The 20,842-nt window shown below is 34.7% G+C and overlaps 1 protein-coding gene across 3 annotated transcripts in view; it reads left to right on the forward strand.

Moving 5' to 3' along the window:
* Nucleotides 1–20,842, forward strand: part of col14a1 (collagen, type XIV, alpha 1) — a 176,961-nt gene that overhangs the window by 91,357 nt on the left and 64,762 nt on the right. For all 3 annotated transcript variants that reach the window (XM_015380812.1, XM_015380811.1, XM_015380813.1), the window contains 5 exons: nucleotides 3,771–3,887; nucleotides 7,998–8,144; nucleotides 9,083–9,157; nucleotides 11,981–12,120; nucleotides 15,632–15,755. In XM_015380812.1, coding sequence (XP_015236298.1) covers nucleotides 3,771–3,887; nucleotides 7,998–8,144; nucleotides 9,083–9,157; nucleotides 11,981–12,120; nucleotides 15,632–15,755 — 603 coding nt within the window. The remainder of the gene's footprint in view (nucleotides 1–3,770; nucleotides 3,888–7,997; nucleotides 8,145–9,082; nucleotides 9,158–11,980; nucleotides 12,121–15,631; nucleotides 15,756–20,842) is intronic.

The raw sequence follows: 20,842 nt of genomic DNA on the forward strand, positions 1-20,842 counted from the left end.
TGCGCCTTTTAGTACGGTGCGCCTTATGGTCGTGAAAATACGGTATATCTTTTCTCAGACATTCTCTGACATGAATGTGTTGGATTTAAACCATTCTATTTTCTCTGGCTCTTGTTAGTGTCGTTCTACATGAAGGTAAACCCTCCACTACAGTCTCAAATCTGTTGCATCTTAAGATTTATGATGAGGAATCCCTTGCCTTAACCTTCATTCATCCTTCCCTCAGTGCTGACCAGCCTTCTTGCCCAAACTAAAGACAAAATTCCCAGCATCAAGCTGAGTAATGAATATGAAACCTTTTAAAAAACAAGTTCAAGAGTTACTCAACTTTTATTTTGCCTGTCTCTCAAATTCAAAACAAAAAAATCAATTGAAGTTGATTTTAATACTGTATGTCAAAATAAAAAACAAATCTTTAAGGGGTATAGATGATTAGTACAACTCTAAGCACTTTTTGAAACAGAGAAGCTAATATGAGGCAATTTTGTGATACAGCAGATATTTTAGTTTTAGGTGGGATCAATATTGAACGGATAAAAAGTCACCGACATATTTTTAAATTGAATTTAGGCAACATTTCTGAGAGCATTACCATGATGGAGGCTGTTGTTGCAAAAAGAGGAGGGCCATTTTAGAAAAGTATGAATGTAACATGCATATTAATTGCCTTCTTATATCATGCACACTAATTCCCATTGAAACTTTTGCAAACCGGCAGAGTAGCAGAAGGTTATTGATATTTTCTTTTCCGAAATTGAGAACAATCCCTTTTTGCATATAGATTTTGCATATCAGTGGTTTAGTCTCGTCTAAAACAAAGAGATGAAGAATTCATGAAATGGTAAGATATTTGATAAAAAGATAATGTACGCACATTACTGCATTTCATACATCATGCATTTATCTCTCACTGATTTTCCCTTTCAGCCCTCCCAGTGTAAAACTATAACCACAATTTTGTTGTTGTTTTAGCTTATCTTTGTTTATTTTGTTTATTGTCTTGTTTTTAAAATCATATCCAATTTTTGACTCCTCATACATCTGTCTGCACATGTATTTACATCACTTTCTGATTTGTTTATCATATCTGGCAGCAACACAACACTAAATACGTATCCTCTGAATGCAATCAGTTCTCTGTGCTGTGCTATATTCTCAGACGTATTAGATCTGCTCATGTTACACAGGTATTGGTTACAATTCATGGGAGGAACTAATTTATTATTCACTTTGCAGTGTAGTAATATGGGTGTTGTAATATATTTCCCCTGAGTGCTCTCACTACAATTAAATCTTGGAAACAATGAAAGCCAAAAGACTTGTTTGCTCCAAATAAATTACTCTCAGTAACATGCAACATAGAAAATAACTTTATTGAGACGCTGTAGCTTTTAAAGAAACATAAATGTATTTTAATCTTAGAAAGCACTTTGGTCTGTGGCAAATCCAGTTTCCATATTTTTTTTATATCTTTTAAAAAAGTAAGAAAGTGTTAAGTGCTCTCCAAACTGAGAAAGAATTAAAGGTTGAACAATACATTTAGTAAAACTTAAACTATAATCTCTCCCAGAAGTCAAATTTAGCCATTTACATTACTTACTAACTATGCAGTATTAATATGAATACATGCTTTATGATTTTATTTGGCGTGAGCCATATATTAACCATAAGCCTTTATGAGCTGTTTAACATGTAAGCATTGTCCACTCTTATGTTTATTAATCTCTCCAATTGCACACACTAATAATGTGATTCATTTCTCCTGTTAAGTTATTTAATCGGAAGCAATTCCATAATTTCTTTATCATGTAATTAAGTTAAGATTAAAGTAAACACATGAACATTTAATTTACATACATGCTAAAAGGTGTGTGACTTTATCAATATCAGAGGAGCCTACAAGGTTGTTGTTTTTTTTACCACCCATTTGGTTGTATAGTATGACTACTGTAAAAATTCACTTTAAAAGTTAAATGCATTGTATATTATGTATTTTTTGTATTTCAATGTTGTTGTTTATGGGTTAATTTTTTTGTCAATAAATGTGGAACGGTCAGTTGCATGATGAAAAATATCTAGTTATGGCACAAACCTCAGAATGAACTAAGCAGAATTGTATTACAGCACCACAGAAAAAAAATCGAAAGGTGTTAAAATAGTAGAAAAACAAGAAAAGCTTAAGGAGGAAGATGGAAAGGATCAAATGCTAGGAGGAAGGTTTTCTGAAAAACAAGGAACAGCTGTGTAGCAATGAGAAATTGTAAAGAGCAAAAAACTGTTACTACAGGACTACCTCTGAACTCGTAAAAAAAAAAAAAAAACCTCAAATATATTTTGACAACTTAACCATCTGTTAGCAATACCCCACTCACCACAGGCCTCATTTATCTTCGAAACCTGTAAGCCAGATCATGAGGCTGTTACCATTGCCATAATGGGCTCAAAATGGGAGGCCTTTTCTTGTGTTAGAAGAAAAATACAAAAGCCACCTGGCATTAGCTTAAAAGTGTTATAGTAATACCTTAAATGTCTGAGAAAATACAATTTTCAATAATTGGAAAAATAAATTCTGGCTTTTACCATTGACATGACATCTGCTTTATGCTTACAGCGAGACAACTAACTTTTAAAATGAAAATTAACAATATTATAATTACTAGGAAACAGCTTAAGAAGTTAAATCTTATTTTCAGTAAATGAGGGGTAGGCCACACCTTACCATACTTGTCAGTTTTAGAGATTCTGGAAAAGGTTGTCTGTTAGGTTAATTTTGTGAGGTAACAAAGTTCTGTGCTGCATAAAAGTAGATTTTTTTCACTGCATCTTATTTAAAGAGGCCTTTGAATCAGATAATTTAGATGCACATTATACTGTATATGACTTGTCTTTTTCTTCGTTTCATCCTTCAAATGCATGTCAGACTTCAGAGCTGCATAACACCTAGTATAAACACTGACAGATAAAGGCTGTAGAATATAAACTGGATGTGGAGGAAAATTAAGCCAACATATAGGGTTGAAGGTACAAGGTAAAGCAATATTTAAAGAATAAGATGCAGTGGTTGGCTGATAAATATTTGCTAAAGGGTTAACAGACATGACGAAGGGATTTATAGGAGAACTAATGTAGGAACTGCACCTATGTATGTCAAAAGAGCAAAGAGAGTAAGTGCAAGGTGTTCCTCCTTTATTAATGTATTACAGTTTGAATAGTTAAAATTTTTTTTGAGTGGCATACAATTTCTAGCTGTAAAAAAATGCAACCAAGGTCAATTGGACCTGACAACCCCTAATTTCTGATTGTGTAAATAGAGAAAAGGACAGTGACATTCAAGCATTTATATTCATAGTACTGTAAAAATGTCATATATTCGATTACTCTAAATTCCACATTTCTGAAACCTTTGTTGTGTAGCACTACAAAGTTATGAATGAATTTAGACATTTAAATGAACACTGATGGACAGGCGCGAGGAATTGATGGATACAACCTAAGAAAAGGCTGTAAAATGTTCCTGTTCTTATCCAGGCTTGTAAAATGCCATAATCAAATTACTTCCTTGCTAAGTATTGCAAACCCATTGCTACCATTTTATCAAGTAGACCATCAGCTTATCATAAACGTATGTATTGTTTTGCTTTTTCTGTTTTATCGCAGGTAGGAAAAGTTATTTATCATTAACTGGTCCAAGTCTGTGTGTAAGAGATTCACATCTTTCCTCCCAGAAGTTTAAAGGTGCATGTCGAATCTATCTCTGTTTTTTACTCCAGTGTTCCTTGGTGTTTCTGGCCTGTCGACCTATCAGGTGCATCCTAAGAGCATGTGTGTTCAGTGGCAGCCTCTTCTACACGCCACCTCATATCGGCTCTCCATACAGTCCACCCTCAGTAAGTATGCTTACCTCTGTTAGTTTACCAGCTTTTTGAAAGCTCTCTGCTTTTCAGTATTAGAATGTTTGTTTTATCTTTTTTTATTTAGATGAAACTGAAACTACGAAACAAATATATTTTAATGAATGTGTAAGAAACCTTATACATTATATAATTAGTTTTAAAAAAGGATTTAGCTATCTTTTTCTTGGGGATAAAAAACCTTTTTGTTTCTAACCTTTAAAAAGGTTTTCGCTGCATGCAGAGTAAAAATGTCAACTGGTAGCAACTGGAGGTAGGAGGAAGACTTTAGAGAATTCTTTTAGTAAAGGTTCTGTAACTGGATGAAATTAATTGTCATTGCACTGGCTTAATCAACCTATGGATAACTGTAACAACTAGTTTCAATTCAGTAAATGTTTCCTTATGATAGAAAGTAAGAATTTCCAATGGAAATTCAGCTTATTTGATTAATTAAAAGGTTTTTAAACATATTTAAATGTCTAGCTTTTGACTATAAGCTGCAAAAATCTTTTTGTTGATTAACATTAGTGTAAAAAGAGACATATTTTCTCCATCATTAAGCATTATGAGGTTATACCTTTCTTATGTGTCCATATTAATATGTCTTGTGCAAACCAGTGTCTGCTTCTATACAACCGTGTGTACAAAATGATTTTTAGGAATTCCTTTTTTAAGATGATATTTCTATTTGACTTAGACAAATGGATATATTCACACACTGATAGTGGCAAGCTACACTGTAGGCAGACTGACTGAAGTGAGGCTACCATACATGTTAGGGCTTGTCCATTTGCCTGCAAGGCAGGTGAAGTTACTTGCCTGAGGACTTGCCTGAGGACACAAGGCTCAAACCGGCAACCCACTAGTTACAAAACAAAAATCCTACCTCCTGAGATGTGATCCCTTGAAAAGTTTAAAAAACTTTAGAGTCTCAGTGACTGAATGGAGACAGATGGGAGGCTGGAGGCTAGCAGTGACTAAGAGGCTGGCTATAGAGATAAAATGTGATGAAGACGGAAACAACTTCAACAAAGCCTGATTTAGCACAAAAGTGAACATAAACATAAACCATAAAAAATGTGCAAAAAAAGCACAAGAACCATGAAACTTGAAACCAAAATAAGCAAATAAAATAAACCCAGGGCAGAAAATTCAAAACACACGTGATATGTCTCGTCTAAGTTTACTCTTAACAAGACACAGAAAATTAATCTTATTTAATACCTTTTCATCCCAATGTAACATTGGTTATTATGGCCAAACACTTCAGGTTTGATCAGATGCCTGGTTAAGGCTCCAAAAAATACTAATTAAATAATAATAATTAATGTTGCTCTAGGAATAATGGCCAGAGTTCTCTGCCTGAAATATTGACTGATTTCTTTACACCCACCAAATTATCTTGCTTTATGTGAAATTCTACTTTGACAGTAGTAAAACACTGTTTATCAAGTTCTCTCCCCGATTATTTTGACATCCATTAATGAGAGATTCATTTTGATCCCAACTCACCTAAAGCTAAAGAAAAAATGTCTGAGTTAAAGTCAGTCGTTCCTAATCGTACAGCATCTAATTTCTGATAATATACTATAATAGTTCCTCTAGGTAAATACCTCAACAGACTTTCCATCTGAGCCAACTTTGTCTCATATGGTGATAAGGTGTGAAAACCACCATCTGTGCTACAAGACTGTATCTGCACTGTACCAAACTAGCACAATGCTTTTAATGAAGTCTTCTTTTTTTTAACACAAATCATGGTTCCTTCATTTGTGCATATTGTTTTTATGACAAATAATTAAACAAGCATTTTAATGACCATGAGTAGAATTTTACAGTCTTTATTAAATATTTCTCTACTATAGAGAGTTGACCTCTGAAACTGTTTTTATTAACTTTTCTGTTCATAAAAGTGCTGTAAATCTATAAAGTACAATAGCAAATCTTTTTGTTTCTCAACAAGTTACCGATGATGCTGACATGTCACAGCAGATCTTACACCTACAGTATGAGTCTGCAAACCTGTACTAAATGAGACCACCCAAAATCAGGATTCAATTAGAAAACTAATTACCGCTAACGTCAATTATTTTATATAGCCAAGACGTATATATTTGAATCTTGAAGGCCTGTTTAACGTTTACATGCAGGAAACAATAAACAAGAAGGTGCTCTTTTCGGATAAGAAGAAAACTGAAAGTTTTTTTGATGCTAAACAGTAGGCTTGGAAGAAAAGGAAAGGAAAATTGCACATTACTGCTATGACGATGCTGTTTTTGGAAGGGAGAGTTTAACATGTCATAGTTAAACCTAAATACTCGGGGAGAGCTACAATGGAAAGATTTAGATCAACGCATCTTTGTCTTATTCAAATCCCACACCTAAATCAAATTAAGAACCCATAGTTATAAAATTGCTGGACACCTCACATCCAGTTCGACTTAGCTTTTTCTTGACATGCCATTTGGGCAGAGCCATAACCTAGGAGACTTTCAACTGCATTAGAGCACAAAATGGTTGTTTTACAAAGTGTTACTTCACAATGTTCTGATTTCTATTTGTTAACTATGTGTCATTTACCTTACCATAGTCTATTTGGTGATATTTTATATTGGTCAATTACATAAAATTCAATTAAGTTAAATTTAACTTGATGCAATGAGAAAATATAAAAAAAATAATAAGGTATAAATACTTCTGCTATTGCCATGATATATTACAGCATATTTCACAGCAATGATTTTAGATATTACTGCAGCTTTAGAGAGCACTAGAATAAATGAGCCACTTGTTTTGGACAAACATCATGCTACATCATGAAAGGAAATCTTAATATTTATTATCATAATTTATCCCTTTCTCTCCCTCCTGCCTGGACAAGGCTGAGTCACAAGTTTACTTCTCACAGTTACACTTGAAAATAATCATGAAAACCATCATTTATAAATGGTGAATAGTCCATTTATTAATCATTAGTTTAGTAATCGATAGTTTAGTAATGTTTGATTAATATATATAAATATCTGCACCTAAACCATTTATAAAAGGTAACTAAGTCATATATAAAGTCCACTGATGATAGGGTTGGGGTTCAACTAACATGGCAGCTCCATATAAATCAAAGTCAGAAGTAGGAGTAGGCAGAAAGCCCACCAATGTTAGGTTTAGGGATCAACTAACATGGTTGGGCAATATATATCAGTAAGTTTACCTTTTATGAATAGTTTAGATGGAGTTTAAAAATGATTATCAAACATTATCATGTTTATGATGGTTATTGTAAAATGTTGACCTTCTTAAAATGAGAAGAGCAGAAGGATTAGGTTGCAATTTTAGTTTATGAATAGCGATGCACTGGTCAGAGTTTTTCTTTTAGAACAAGGACACACAATGGTAACATTTTTTGTTCTATGGCCCTTATCACTTCTATAACTTTTATTCATTTCATACAGTACTTTAGGAGCAGAGATGACAATGGTATGTTAGTAAAAACAGTGTTTCACTTTCGTATTCAAATAATCAAAGGGGTTAAAATAGCTATTTAATCTGTCCATGCCAGTTTTACTGCTGTAATTTATTGCGTTCACATTGTTTACAAAACCCTGTGAGGACTGACTTGAACATTATTTTCGATGGTGATGCTGGCTTGACAGCAGTTATGATCTTCTGCCAAGCACAGATTTAAATGTGTTCATTATTTAATCCAGCCTCAAAATAACAGTGGATAAGTCTTCCCCAAAGGATTGTGTACCCTATTGTTGAGGGGCTTTTATGCATATCAGAATTGACTAATTTTAACTTATCGGGGATTGAGCATCTTTTAAAAGAAAAATTAAGATCTCACAAAACTTTTACAAAAAAATAATAAATAATTTAAGATACATGGTGTGAAACAGTATGCACTGAGGGTCTTTTTCAATTGTTTTTTTTTATCCACTTATTGTTTTTGTTCTGTAGTCAACCTACAAGGGTTGCTGCCTCATCAGGTTACCTTAACGGGTTTTGCCTTCCAGTTTTAAACATAATCCAGGAGGTTTAGGTTTATTTCTTGCAAAATATCTTCATCTGAGTTTTAATCATTTCTTTCACTTTTTCTGCCTTCAGATGGTCAGAGACAAGAACTAACCCTGGGAGGTTCAGCTTCACACCACTGTTTCTATGAGCTCACACCCAGCAGCCAGTACCAGATCAGTATAAACACTCAAATGCAAGAAATGGAAGGACCATCTGTATCTATTACTGACATGACATGTATGTATGCATGCTTTTTTTCTAAGAAACCAAAAATATGCCTTTAAACCTACTGTATTCATCAACTATGACTCACTCTCATTGAAGCCCGTTTTCTCCAAGACCCCTTTAGCATCTCTCTCCCATGCACTCATCTCAACTCTGCAAAGTCTTTCTTTGCCTTTTAGTTTTTCACATCTCTGTCTAAGTTTGAGAAGATAAATTCTGCTACTACAGGTCATTGCTCTTCAACTTAACTGAGGAGCTGGATTTTACATCTCCTTGAAAAAGGGGCACTTACCTTGTAAATGTGGAATCGTATACACACATCCCTACTTTGATACAGAAGACGACGGGGGATTTGATTTAGCAGGTAGCTCAAGGGTTTGGTGTCAGCAGTGGTTGAATAGTCCCAGTTTCTACTTCTGCAAAAGTTAATGTCTGAATATTTTTATCTGCATCCACTCTAAGTTCACTTGAAAGGCTTTGGGGGTATTAAACTGATATACTGCATTAATTTTAACCAGTTACTATATTTATTTCTATCTCAGAGCTAGCCCCAGAATGGTGAAAATAAAGTACTTTCTCTGTCTAACCGTTTCCATGTAATATATCAGCTATATTGTTTTTAGCTAATATTGAATGTGTTGGTTACTTTAAGGCTGGTTGAAATTTTGGCTGGTTGTTTTAAGAGAAATACTTCTGCTGGATACTTTATGAACTATATATATTTTCCTGTATTTTTTATTTCTAGAAAAGAATGGAACTCTTCTGTTAATGCTTAAAAACTAGAACGCTTTTAGTTTGATTAGAAAGCTCTCCTTCAGTGCTATTTAGTTTATATTTTGGTGCACATATATGTTATATGATTTTTTTATTTGCATATAAACTCTGACAGAATTTCCTGATGACATTGCTGTATTTTCTTTCCTTTCTTCCTTGTGTTTTTACTAATTTAGTACCAGAGCCCACTCAGGCTCCGACTGAACCTCCCACCACAGAGCCCACTCCCACCATCCCACCTGCTAAAGAAGGTACATTTGAACTGCAATAAGAAGAGCTGACTATCTCATGGGTGCAGTACTTTAAACAGGAACATTTTTATGTGTGTTTTAGTCGAGTTTATACTGAGCTTCATCCATGATTTTGCTAGCAGTTTTATTTAAAGCAGACTGAGTCATCATACCAATCACTTTCTAATGAAGGCAGCACTCTTGCTAATACCCCAGTAAAGATGAGTGAAAAATCTTTTTATTTAACTGATATTCATACAATAGTAAAAGTTGAAAATTGGGGAAATATTAAACTTCTAGCTTAAGTTTATTTATTAAGATGGAAGAAATGTAATCTAAGGAACTAATATTTTTTCAATAAATTCTCATTTACTTTATAAGTCAATAGGTTTCTGTGATCCTCAATCGCATATGTCCCTGGGGGAAATGGTAAAAAGATGATTAGATACATTTTTGATCTCTTTAGGAATGCTGTATTTCACATAGTAAGATGTAAGTAAATAAATTGCTATACAAGCATCATGACTAGATTATTTAAATGATGGTTATTACAGTTATTTCCACATGTGTTGGTGCAGCTAATCAAAAAGTTAGCTTGGATAACTCATGTTCTGCTTGGAGAAATATTGGCTCTGATACAGCAAAACAACCTAACAGATATGGAAATGATCAGAATTTAAAGATAACAGAAAACCAGCAGGACAGTCATCGCCCAGACTCCAGAGAAAGATGCTGCATCTACAGCATAGTAGTATGTCTGGGTGAAGCATTGCATGTATTATTAGATAGTTAATTTAAATCAAACAAACCTAAATGACTTAAAGGTATTGTGCAGGATTTTTTAAAAGACCCGCCCTCTCCACCAAAAGCAAAAATGTGTGTGCAAGAGCATGTACAAGCCCATTTCTTCTTGTGCACGCCCTGTATAAAATGTGCTATTCTTAGAGTTCATACAAGCTTACTGTGTCCACATACACTGGGCAATATATAGTGGACTTTATAGCAAAATCAGTTAACTGACCGTTCAGACCGATGATCATTGCTTTTTTCTCCATTAATCACGTAACTCCTCCCCCACTGCGCGGTGCCTTCGCCATCTTTGTTATTAGTCACTGCTAGTGATAGCCTATGGCAACAGCATGCCGCTGTGACAGCAAATACTGTTATGCTTTGTGAGGAGAACTCTTCACGCAAAGCATTCTGGGTTATAGTTGCCTCTTCTGAGGCCTTTCTTTTCTTCTCACACACTTCATAGACACGTCTTCTCTTATGACCCTCTGCCATTTTCAACTGACCGCTGTGAGAAAAGTGAGCTTTAACGACTGTCTGGAACCGTAGCTCACCATAGATATAAGCCTTAAAGTGCGCATGTGAAAAAAAAGATAGTTCATAGTGAGCACGTAGGAGGCCTTACATAAACATTTCGCCAGTATGATTAACATTTAGGAGGACCACTTATTTAGATGATCCACCCAGAATAAAAGATCATCCTCTATACCTTTAATAAATTGACATTTGCACAGTAGAGGAAGCATTTCAGAACAGTATATCCCTCTGTGACCTGAAATACTGAGTGACTTTGTACTGAAGTTGGGTTCCTGGAAATCTTTTCTCTCTGACATAAGAATCTTTAACAACCTTGACAATATTTTTGGGGGGTTACTGCTGTAATATCTATAACATAAATAATTTCCACTAAAAGCATATCAAGTTTAACCTGCTTAATCATAATCACTGAGCATAGGGTTACAGTAACTCTAACTTGTTATGTTGTACTATAGTTAAAGTCAACTGATTTATTTCACATAAAAAATAACAAACAACCTTAGGAAAGATTTGAAAACTCTCACCCAAAAGATTAGTTCTCCTTTTAAAGGTCGCATTACCCTATAGAGCCCTCAGACCTTAACCGGCACACCTGCTGAGCCCGTCTTTAGGCATTCCTGTTTAACATTCTGACCTTTGTCAGACATGCCTCCATGTCAAACAGCATGCCATCTGTGTTTAGAACAATAAAAAAAAGGGTGAGTGAGAATTTAGTGCAAGGGGTTTTTGCACCAAAAACACATGACTTAAAAGAAGATGAGGTTAGAAAAAAATAAACACAAAGATCTGTCTGCAGAAAGTAGAAACAGAGAAGCTTGGAGAGGAGGCTGATATAGTAGTTCAAAAAGAAAGTGGAAAAATTATTGAGCCATCAAGGTTCTCCTGTACTATGCTCTTCTGTTGCTTCAGAAGTGCCAACATTTTTCATGTTTTCCCTGAAATTTATCGACGCCGTTAGGGTCATAAACACTGCTTGGAATTTGGTGACTTCGAGAATGAAAAGCCTTTAAAAACCCTGAACAACTTTACAGCTGCTATGATATGGCTTCTGGGAGTAATTGAGAAACCTGAGAAGAATAAAATCAGAGAGCAAAGTAGCTGCGAGGCCAAGAACCGGACTAAGTTGCTAGCAGGATAGGACATGAAATACATAAACCCATTAAATAGGTTACTTCTGTGAGTTTTGAAATAATTGCACATCGTTAATCTTTCTTTTGACTTTTACGTTTAGACTGTTTTTAAAGTCTGATCCTTACACATTTAGCCTTTTATTGAAGATGTGTCTTTGCTCTCATTCCTACTTTGAATATTTAATCAGACAGAATATATTAGACAGCCTGTTAATATTCTAATTTTGCTTTGTCTTTGTCAGACTTCTGCTCTTTTTGAAAGTCTTATTTATATATATATATATATATATATATATATATATATATATATATATATATATATATAAGATGATGGATGTAAAATAAAGACCTGACTAAGTTTTTCTCTTTGACTGTCATATCTGTCCAGTATGTAAGGAAGCCAAGGCTGACCTGGCATTTTTGGTTGATGGCTCTTGGTCTATCGGGGATGACAACTTCATGAAGATCACACGCTTTCTCTACAGCACAATGGGCTCATTAGATCTGATTGGACCAGATGGCACCCAGGTTTGTCACATGACCTTATCCTCAGCTATGTCAACTCTACTCAGTGTCTAAATCTTTTGCTTGTCTTTAAACAGAGATGCAGTTTTTACCTTCATTAGCTTCTGCTAGTGACTTAATTTTTGAAAGCCAAAAAAAAAAAAAAAAAAACTTGCTTCAAGGGAGTGTTAAAGAGTATTAGAATAATATAGTGGCTAAGGTACAAGCTATACTACTAAGGTAGTTGGAATGGATGCGTCAGAGTGAGAGAGTCGCTTCAGTGTCCAAGTGGGGATTTTACCTGCATCTTAAACAGACCCTCAGGCTCTCATCAGCTCTCAGGCAAGTTTTAGTGGAAATGGTGATAAAAAGGGTAACGATTATGATGTTTGCAGATGACATTGTCAAGTAGGTAGCAGATACATAAAGGCCTGCAGAGTAAAAAAAAAAAAAAAAAAAGATCTGGCCAGGCAAGGCAGACTACGCATGTATAGAGACGAGAGGAACACTGAAAGTGCTATAGAGGTATTAAAGGTATGCGAGTTATCTACTGTTATATGTAAATGTCTGCATTGCTTTTGTATTTTATGCGGTGAGTCATTTATGCATTAACTTTTGTTGTTTTGTGGTTGTTCTCCCCATTACTTGGCCTCAGTTTTATCTACCAGCTCTCAAAACTCATTCAATTTGAGCACTTTTCCAAGAGAATAAACATTTTTTTTTTATCTATGTAATATTCCCTTATTTTGTTATTTGTCAGATTCTTCAGAAAAGGTTTCTGTAGGAAAATACATGGATTGCCTGTATCCATTCTGTGTTTTGTTCCATTTACCTGCAGACAAATTTAGAGAGGCTAGGGGGGGATGGGTTGGTGCTGTGCAGAGAATGTTGATGGATGTACAGTAATATAGGATTATATTCAGGTTGATGCAAGAGTAGAGGATGCTAATAATAGGCTTAGATGAAGCCAAATGATATGCTGTGTCATAGTACCATTATTTATTTGTAGATGTTTGTGAGGCTTGTTAAACTTTTTTTTTTCTTAGATTTCTATGTAAAACAAATTCTTAGTGGGTAAATAATGCAAAGCAAATTCTTGAACTAAAAATGTGAATATATTTGGAAACTAGGAAGCAATTTTGGGAAAGCTAAAAATCCCAACAGAATTAACATAGTTTCAGCAATTCAAATGTTTTGCTTGCTAATTGTTAAGCTTTCATATGTATTAATATGGGTTATGGTAATTTTGCTATTATTAGGACATTTCTGCATTTGAAGAAGAAAGGAGTAATTAAATTCACTGTTCCTCTTAAATTGACACTTGGATCGATAAACTTTATTCATGTTTTTGCTTATTAAGAGAAAAGTGCCAATTCTGTCTTACTTTATATAGCACAGTAGCTGTTTTCTTTACCCCTTTTTAATTTGTCACTCCCCTGAGAAACTCTCTTGGCTGCAGCCTTTTATCTATTTAAAAGTTTAGGAGAGTGAGAAGGAACTCTTTTCCCCTAGTGAGTCAATCTTTACTTTCTGGAGGGACTTATAAGTTGCTGTGCTGCATTCGATTAACTTGCTCATTTGCTGCCACTGTGTACTTTGCCAGGAAACATTACCTCTTGTGCATGAATGGTGTTTTTAATAAGTTAAATCTGCATGAATTAAATGCATAAAAAGAAACATCAAGTAGTTCAAGCAGAGAAGAAAGCACTACAGACATTTCTCTGAATTGTGGTACCTCAGTCTTACAATTTATTTTTCGGTAAGGCTCATCAATAGCAATGCCTGACTCGAAATAGTGGTAGTTTCCATCTTTCTGCCTGTGTGAACTGATTTATACGGGCCTCTTTCCTGTATGGCCTCCACAGTGTCAGTAGGCTTCAGCTGCTTCATTTGTCTCACTATATAGGTACTCGCTAAACCTTTCCTTTTTTATCTGTGTAATGTCTGCTGTTAAGCAGTTTGCTGTCTTTGCTTTTCCCTATAACCTCCCAGCAGTGGGATGCTGACAGCAAACCACTGGTTGTAATGTGAGAAAGTTGGCTGCACTGTAAAGAGGCAGTTGGCCTGTAAATGTAATCAGACCTGAGCCAACAGCAGCACCATTAGTGGTGTTAAAGGGATGATAGGAGGCCATCCCTCTTAGAGAAGGCTATTAGATTGATTATAGATCAGCATTAGATGTCTAAACATAAAGTGCCCTATAAAAATATTCACACCAAAACTTTTTCCCTTTTATTTGTGCTGGATCACACATTTAAAAGTGTTTTGATTTAAGATGATAGACTAAGTGAAAGGTCTGCAAAGTTGAGAAGTGAAAGACACATTATACGCCATTTTGAATATTACTCATGATAAAATATAAAATGTAGTATGCATTTATATCACACACCCAATAGTAATTTGTTGAACAACTTTTCTGAACAGCAACTCTTTTGGTACAAGTCTTTTATTAAGTTACACTAAATAGAGGCTTCTTAGAACCTTAATTTTTATTTTGATCTCAGTTTCCCCTCTCTCCCTTTCTCTCCCTGTTAGATATGTCCACATATATGCATATAAATATCTACACTAACATAACTAATATATTTAATATAACATAAAATACCCGCGAAATCTACGGAAGAGGATTAGGAACAGTGAAAAAAAAAAAAGTTAGCTGATATTTAAATTCTATTTCAGTATAATATGAGAAAAAAGTCAGAATTCTGACTTTAATCTCAGAATTCTGTCTTTTTTCTCAGAATTCTGGATCTTAATGTAGATGGGCACCATGAAAGAAGAGATGTGGAAGCACTCAGCTTCACTGTCAAAGATGTGAGTTTTTTGGGAGGAACAGTAACACATTGGTGGAAAATGATGGAATTAGGTGATTTTTTTTTTTATGTGCCTGAGGGGTCCCCGGTGATACTATTTCTTTAATGGAAGAGCAGAAGGTGAGTAACACACAAGGGCTAGTTTAGTCTTCAAAACAGACATAGCTACGGCTTGATGCTAACATATTTGTTAGCTGTCAGAATTCAGTGATTAAAGTCAGAATTCTGAGATTATATTTATTTTAGATTAGATTATATTTCTTATTTTATACTGAAATAAAATTTAAAAATCAGTTGTTGTTTTTTTTCCCAGTGGCCCTAATCATCTTCCGTAGAAATCTGTATGCTATACAGTCCAATAATAAAATTATGGATTTTTTGATTTGTCTGAACATTTCAAATGAAACTGAAATAGATATTACGTAAGTAGCTTAGACTCAACAGCAAATGTGTGTCTTTATAAAGCCTAACTTAAGTAATCTGACTTATTTCTTGTTTTGAAGTTTTCTGAACCCTACCTGTGCTGACCAATGTTGAATCTTCTCTGAAGTGATGATAGTTTGGTTCTAATGTGAATCAGCTGGACAGTTGTTTTCTGAGAAATCCATTTCTTTATTGCAGGATTTTAGACATGATAGGCACAGATGGATAGGAAGTTAATGCTGAAATCATATTTTTTTTACTGTCCTCTGAACTTATTTTCCATGTCCAATTCTCCTCAGGTGGCCGTTGCTCAGTTCAGTGATGATGCACGGACAGAATTTCTGCTGAGTTCTCACAGCAACAAGGAAGCGCTGCTGGAAGCCATCCAGAAGATCAGATACAAGGGGGGGAACACCAAGACAGGTTAGAGAATGGCTTTACCTTGATTACTGGGCTGACGGTTTCATTTTCAAAGTAACTCGCAATTATTTCTTCGTCTTACCTCAGTCTAAATTTACCTCAGATGTCTGATAGAAATCCCATAGCAGTATTGCAGACAGCAGTTTCCCCTCATAAAACAGATTTATATTTAGACAGCTTAGAGTCCTTAGATGGTCCTAAATATTGATCCTGGGAGTAAAAGCTCTAAGCCTAATATTTCCACAATGTCTTTTTAAACTAACATTTCTTTTCAATGAGTGTTTTCATAATGCAGTGGGAAGGATCTATTTACATCTCTGGAAAGAAATACTGTCTGACTAACTGAAATGACTTATTTTTAAGAAAAGAATCTCTAAGATCTCCAGAATCTCTCAAGTTAATCAGGCTTCATTTCCAAACCTTGGTTCTCCATGTTGTGAAATGTTAATGCATTGGAGAAATGTTTACTTTTTCAATGCCTCTTTTCATTGTGTTTCAATATTGAATGCTGACATGCCTTCAACTTCATATCAGCTTTTAGTTTTGATTTATATTAAACATGTTGACTTGTTTAAAACCTTTCATATCAGGCGCAAAAGGCCCATGAGTCAAACATGAATATCACTGAGTACATATCTGATCGTTTATGGCGCTATCACACCTTGACAATTTAGCCAGCTAAAGCCCAGTGTACAAAGAATTTGTCAGAAACGCTGACGTAAACTGGATAAGTTATGGGTAAGTTTTGTATAAGTTATGAGCACACTGATACATGTCAACATACGGCAAGTACGTTAAGAAATTTTAAGCACATTTCTTGACGTTTTCCAGCGTATGATCATATGTGGGCCATAAGTTACAGGTAAGTTTTGTGATCGTTGACATTTGTTAATTGTAAGTAACACATAAAGCGTTGTTTCCAGCTGATCCATCCTGTATCATCCATGAATTTGATGGATCCTCCTTGCGTTCAAACCCACGACCAACAAACTTCCTAGCAGAATGATGCTGAATATACTGCGTCTGCAAACCTTCTTTCTTTGTTTCCTTCCTTCTTTTTTTTTTTGGCTAGGTTAGTACCGCAACTACGAAGTTTAGAGAAAACTACTTCTTGTGCTTTTTATGTAGACCGGTCGCCTCCGGGCGCATTGCTGTCCCCCTCAGGACACTGGTTTGTGAAATTTCATGGGCACAACGCTGCTGTGCGTTATGCATAAGATACATTTTCATTGGACATAAATTCTGGACTCGTTATGAATACACTATGTATACGCCTAAAATAAAAAATACATAGTAAGTTCAGCGTATGCCAGCTTTTTAGGAGATTCTGGGACATCGGCATAAGCTGGCTAAATCGTCAAGGTGTAACAACGCCATTAGATGTAATTGAAGACACAATCAATAAATAGATGTTGCAAAATAAAAATGGCTTAAGCATAAATTTGATGATGACTTCTTCAATATTTAATGAAGTGTTAAAAACTAGTTATAATATATTTTCAGTATCAGTCAATAGAGTATTTATAACCATTTATTTTAATGTATGTTTTCCTATTGTTGCAGCACTTTGGGAATTATTTTAGCTATTGAGAGGTGGGGCTAATAGGGCTTCAGATAAGCTGATTGGTCAGCAGATGACTGTTGTGCATCAATCAGATTTTAGACTCTGTTTGGCAAGATGTAGGAATAGTTTTATTGCCTGATAGGCTAGAAAAGGAAATATGAAGCAGTTAAGCAGAATTTTGAGTAATAAACTATTGTTTTTTTATTTAATGCCTTGAAAAAATGTATTTCTCTGTTTTTTTTATGTAGGAAAACATATGACATTTTTATTAGTATTTATTTATTTGATTGTGGTACTTTGTAAACATCTGCAAGATAGGTTGTCAAGCCGGATGTTTTTTTCATCCCGGCGCTGCCAAAAAAGCCTGTTAAATCTATTCAGCTAAATATATTCAGTCTAGAGCAAAACTTTCACTTACTGCAGGGAGAACACACATCTAATACAGAGTCAGGAGGCATAATAAGCAGTATGAAAGATTCCTCCGTTAAACACACAAGATCTTTGTCAGTAATTCAACAGGTCTCTGTTTTTATTGGAAATGTTGTTGTCAGCAGCCCTTTCATTCATCTAGAGTCTGTGAGCGACCTCTTTGCAAATTAATACTGGCCCACCTCCTTCTCTCTCCTCCTGCCTCTCTCACTTTGCTTTCTTCATCCTTTTCGTTTTGTTCGCAGGTCTCCACAAATATCATCTCTATTTGCTTACAGCTTAACAGAAGGAGATGAAGCGAGTATTATAGCTGACATGACATTATCCAAACAAAATGCATGCTTCTTATTGAAAGGCAGAAAATGAACCATGATATTTCATCGTCAGAAACAGAGGCAGCAAGCTCTCATGAGGATCAACTAATGCTCACATATGCAAGATCTGACTATCTGCCTATTTCTCTTTGTCTCTCACCTTTACAGGAGTTGAATGTTCAACCCTTTAAAGCCAGATCCAAGAATAAAACAAAACAGAAAATTACTTTATTTTGGTTTGAAGTCCTTATTTGGCCTTTTAACAAAATATGTAAAAAGAATAAACAGAAATACATTTTTGATATTAATAATTTATTACTATGCAATAAGTCAAGATTATTTTTTGTGTAGTCTTCTGCCCTCTGTTATCAGGTATATCTGATTGTGTACAATAGGATTTTGAGCAAAGTTTTTACCATTAAATTATGCAAAAGGTGTCAGACGCAAAACATTTCAGAAACCGTATCTATCAAATATGATACATTTGGCATTACATGGTTAAATGAGGAAGTCTTTATCTTTATGCTTACCACAAAGAAAAAACAAAGGTGGCATTTATTATCAACAAAACTTACAGCTGCTTTGTTTTAAAGATATGTAAATATACTATGTGTTTTAGAATAACTGTAAAAAGATGTAGGGTTTCAAATTCTGTTAAAATGCTGCCTGCAATAATATTTGTTATAGTTAATATTATGGTAAATCCATGAACTGCTTTTTATTTGTTTTCATTATGGATTTATGTTAACTAGTAAAGCATTCATACACCTTTACCTTTAAATACATTTTGTCACAACCAGAACCTGTTTTCTATTACTGTTTAAATGACAAATCTTTTTGGGGGGAGATGTCAGGTCCAGTTGACAAAAAGTTTGACATTTTTTCCCATTTTTTGGAAAATATTTTCCCAAGCTTAGCCAGATTAGTTGGAAAAACATTCTAAGATAAGTGTTGAATTGTTCCCATGTAGATTTGACCAAATTGAGGTCTGGATTTTGGCTAGGCAGTTGTGAAATATTGATACATACAAAAAAAGAAAACATTCATTCATTTTAAGTTGGAGCTCTTTGACATAAAACCTCCCAGTTTTAAGTCATTTGCAGAATCTTTTTTGGATCCTGAGTTTCTCTGTTTAACCTTTATCAATTTTCCTAACAACTCAAAGCTGTCCTGTCCCTGCTGAGGAATGCACAGCATCATGCTGCTTCAGCCATAGTTGGACTTGGTTTAGCTTTTCAAAAATCGCTTTTTTTCTTTTTCTTCTGCCAGCAGAATTTCCCCTCAGATTCTGTTGGCAGCTCCTTGCAGCAACTCCTGCACATTTCCCATGACCCCCTTCCTTCATTCTCCGACTCTTCAGCCTGTCAGTTTAGATAATAGGCCATAGTTTGGAATGTTTATATTTGTACCATGCTGGGTTAAATAGAGATTAATCAAATACTTAAAGCTTGTGATATTGTTTTATAACCTTACCTTGCTCACAAGTTTCTTCCCGACCTTTCTGCAGTGTTTCTTGGTGTTCAAACCTGCGAGGCCTTCACATGACTGAACTGCATTTATTCTGATATTAGATTAATGAATTAGTTGGCTCTATTAAAATATTTAGTGACTTATGAAGTCAGTTGCTCACAGCGGATATTACTTAAGCATATCAGAGTAAAGGGACTAAAACCACATACACAAAACAATTTTAAGGTTATTGTTTTTAAGCATTTGCTTGCTTTTTTTTTTTTACCTTTATACAAATATACCTTGCTTAAACTAGGATAAAGTTTTTGATTTCGCATTTGTTTTGGATCTTTTTACAAGAGTTGCTGTGTTTTAGGTGCTAACAAATTTATTTAAAATGCATTAACTAAGTCGCTACCTAAATGGTTTTTCATTTGATTTTGCTTTTAAAAAGCTAACAGCCCCACCGCAGGAAGTACAATTACCCAACATGGTGTAGTAATCTAGTGTAGTAAGATTCAAATCACACCTTCTATTTTGAGGTACCGGTAATAAAACAATGTTGCCAACGTGAAAGTGTAGCAACAAAAGGGAGTTTAATGCTTGATACATTTGAACATTGTCACAACATTATCAAGATAAAATCTGTCCTTTTTCCTTTAGTGTATAAGCCGTGCCATACATTACCATCAGACTTCACTGAAATTAAATCTTTTAAAAAGGAAAATTAACAGTACCATTATGTAATATTGCTGAATAAAGACGATAATTTCACAGAGTTGTGTTTTAGTTAGGACATTAGTTCAAAGTGTTTAAAGTCCTCTGTTACACCGTAGACTCCTTAATACATATACAAATTGAGGAATCAAAAAAAAAAAAGAAAAAAAAATGTATATATATATATATATATGTATATATATATAAGTCTTTTGCCTTTAAGTAGTTGCCAAATGGAAATGTTTACACTCTCTATTTATTTTAAAACTAAGTACAAATTAAGGTATATTACAAATTTGTGACAACATATATAATGGTCAGTGAAACACACCATTATCAAGTGATGGAAAAAGCTTGCCAAGGTTCTCAGGTCCACCATAAATGTTGAATAACTGGCACTGAGGGAATGCCTTTTTGGCTGTGTACTTAATACAAAGGGTTTCTTGCATATCTGCAACAATGGGTGTTAAGGGGTTAAAAACAATAAGCCCATCTAGCCTTACCCCATATTGGGTCACAATCTTTGACCCTGTAGTTAAATGCTGGTTTGATAACAGCAAGATCAACCCAACTGTTTGGTTTTTTGGGATTTTTCAAAGTGCACTTTGTTGGTCAGC

The sequence above is a fragment of the Cyprinodon variegatus genome, unplaced genomic scaffold, assembly GCF_000732505.1.
Source record: "Cyprinodon variegatus isolate N-32 unplaced genomic scaffold, C_variegatus-1.0 Scaffold221, whole genome shotgun sequence".
NCBI lineage: Eukaryota > Metazoa > Chordata > Actinopteri > Cyprinodontiformes > Cyprinodontidae > Cyprinodon > Cyprinodon variegatus.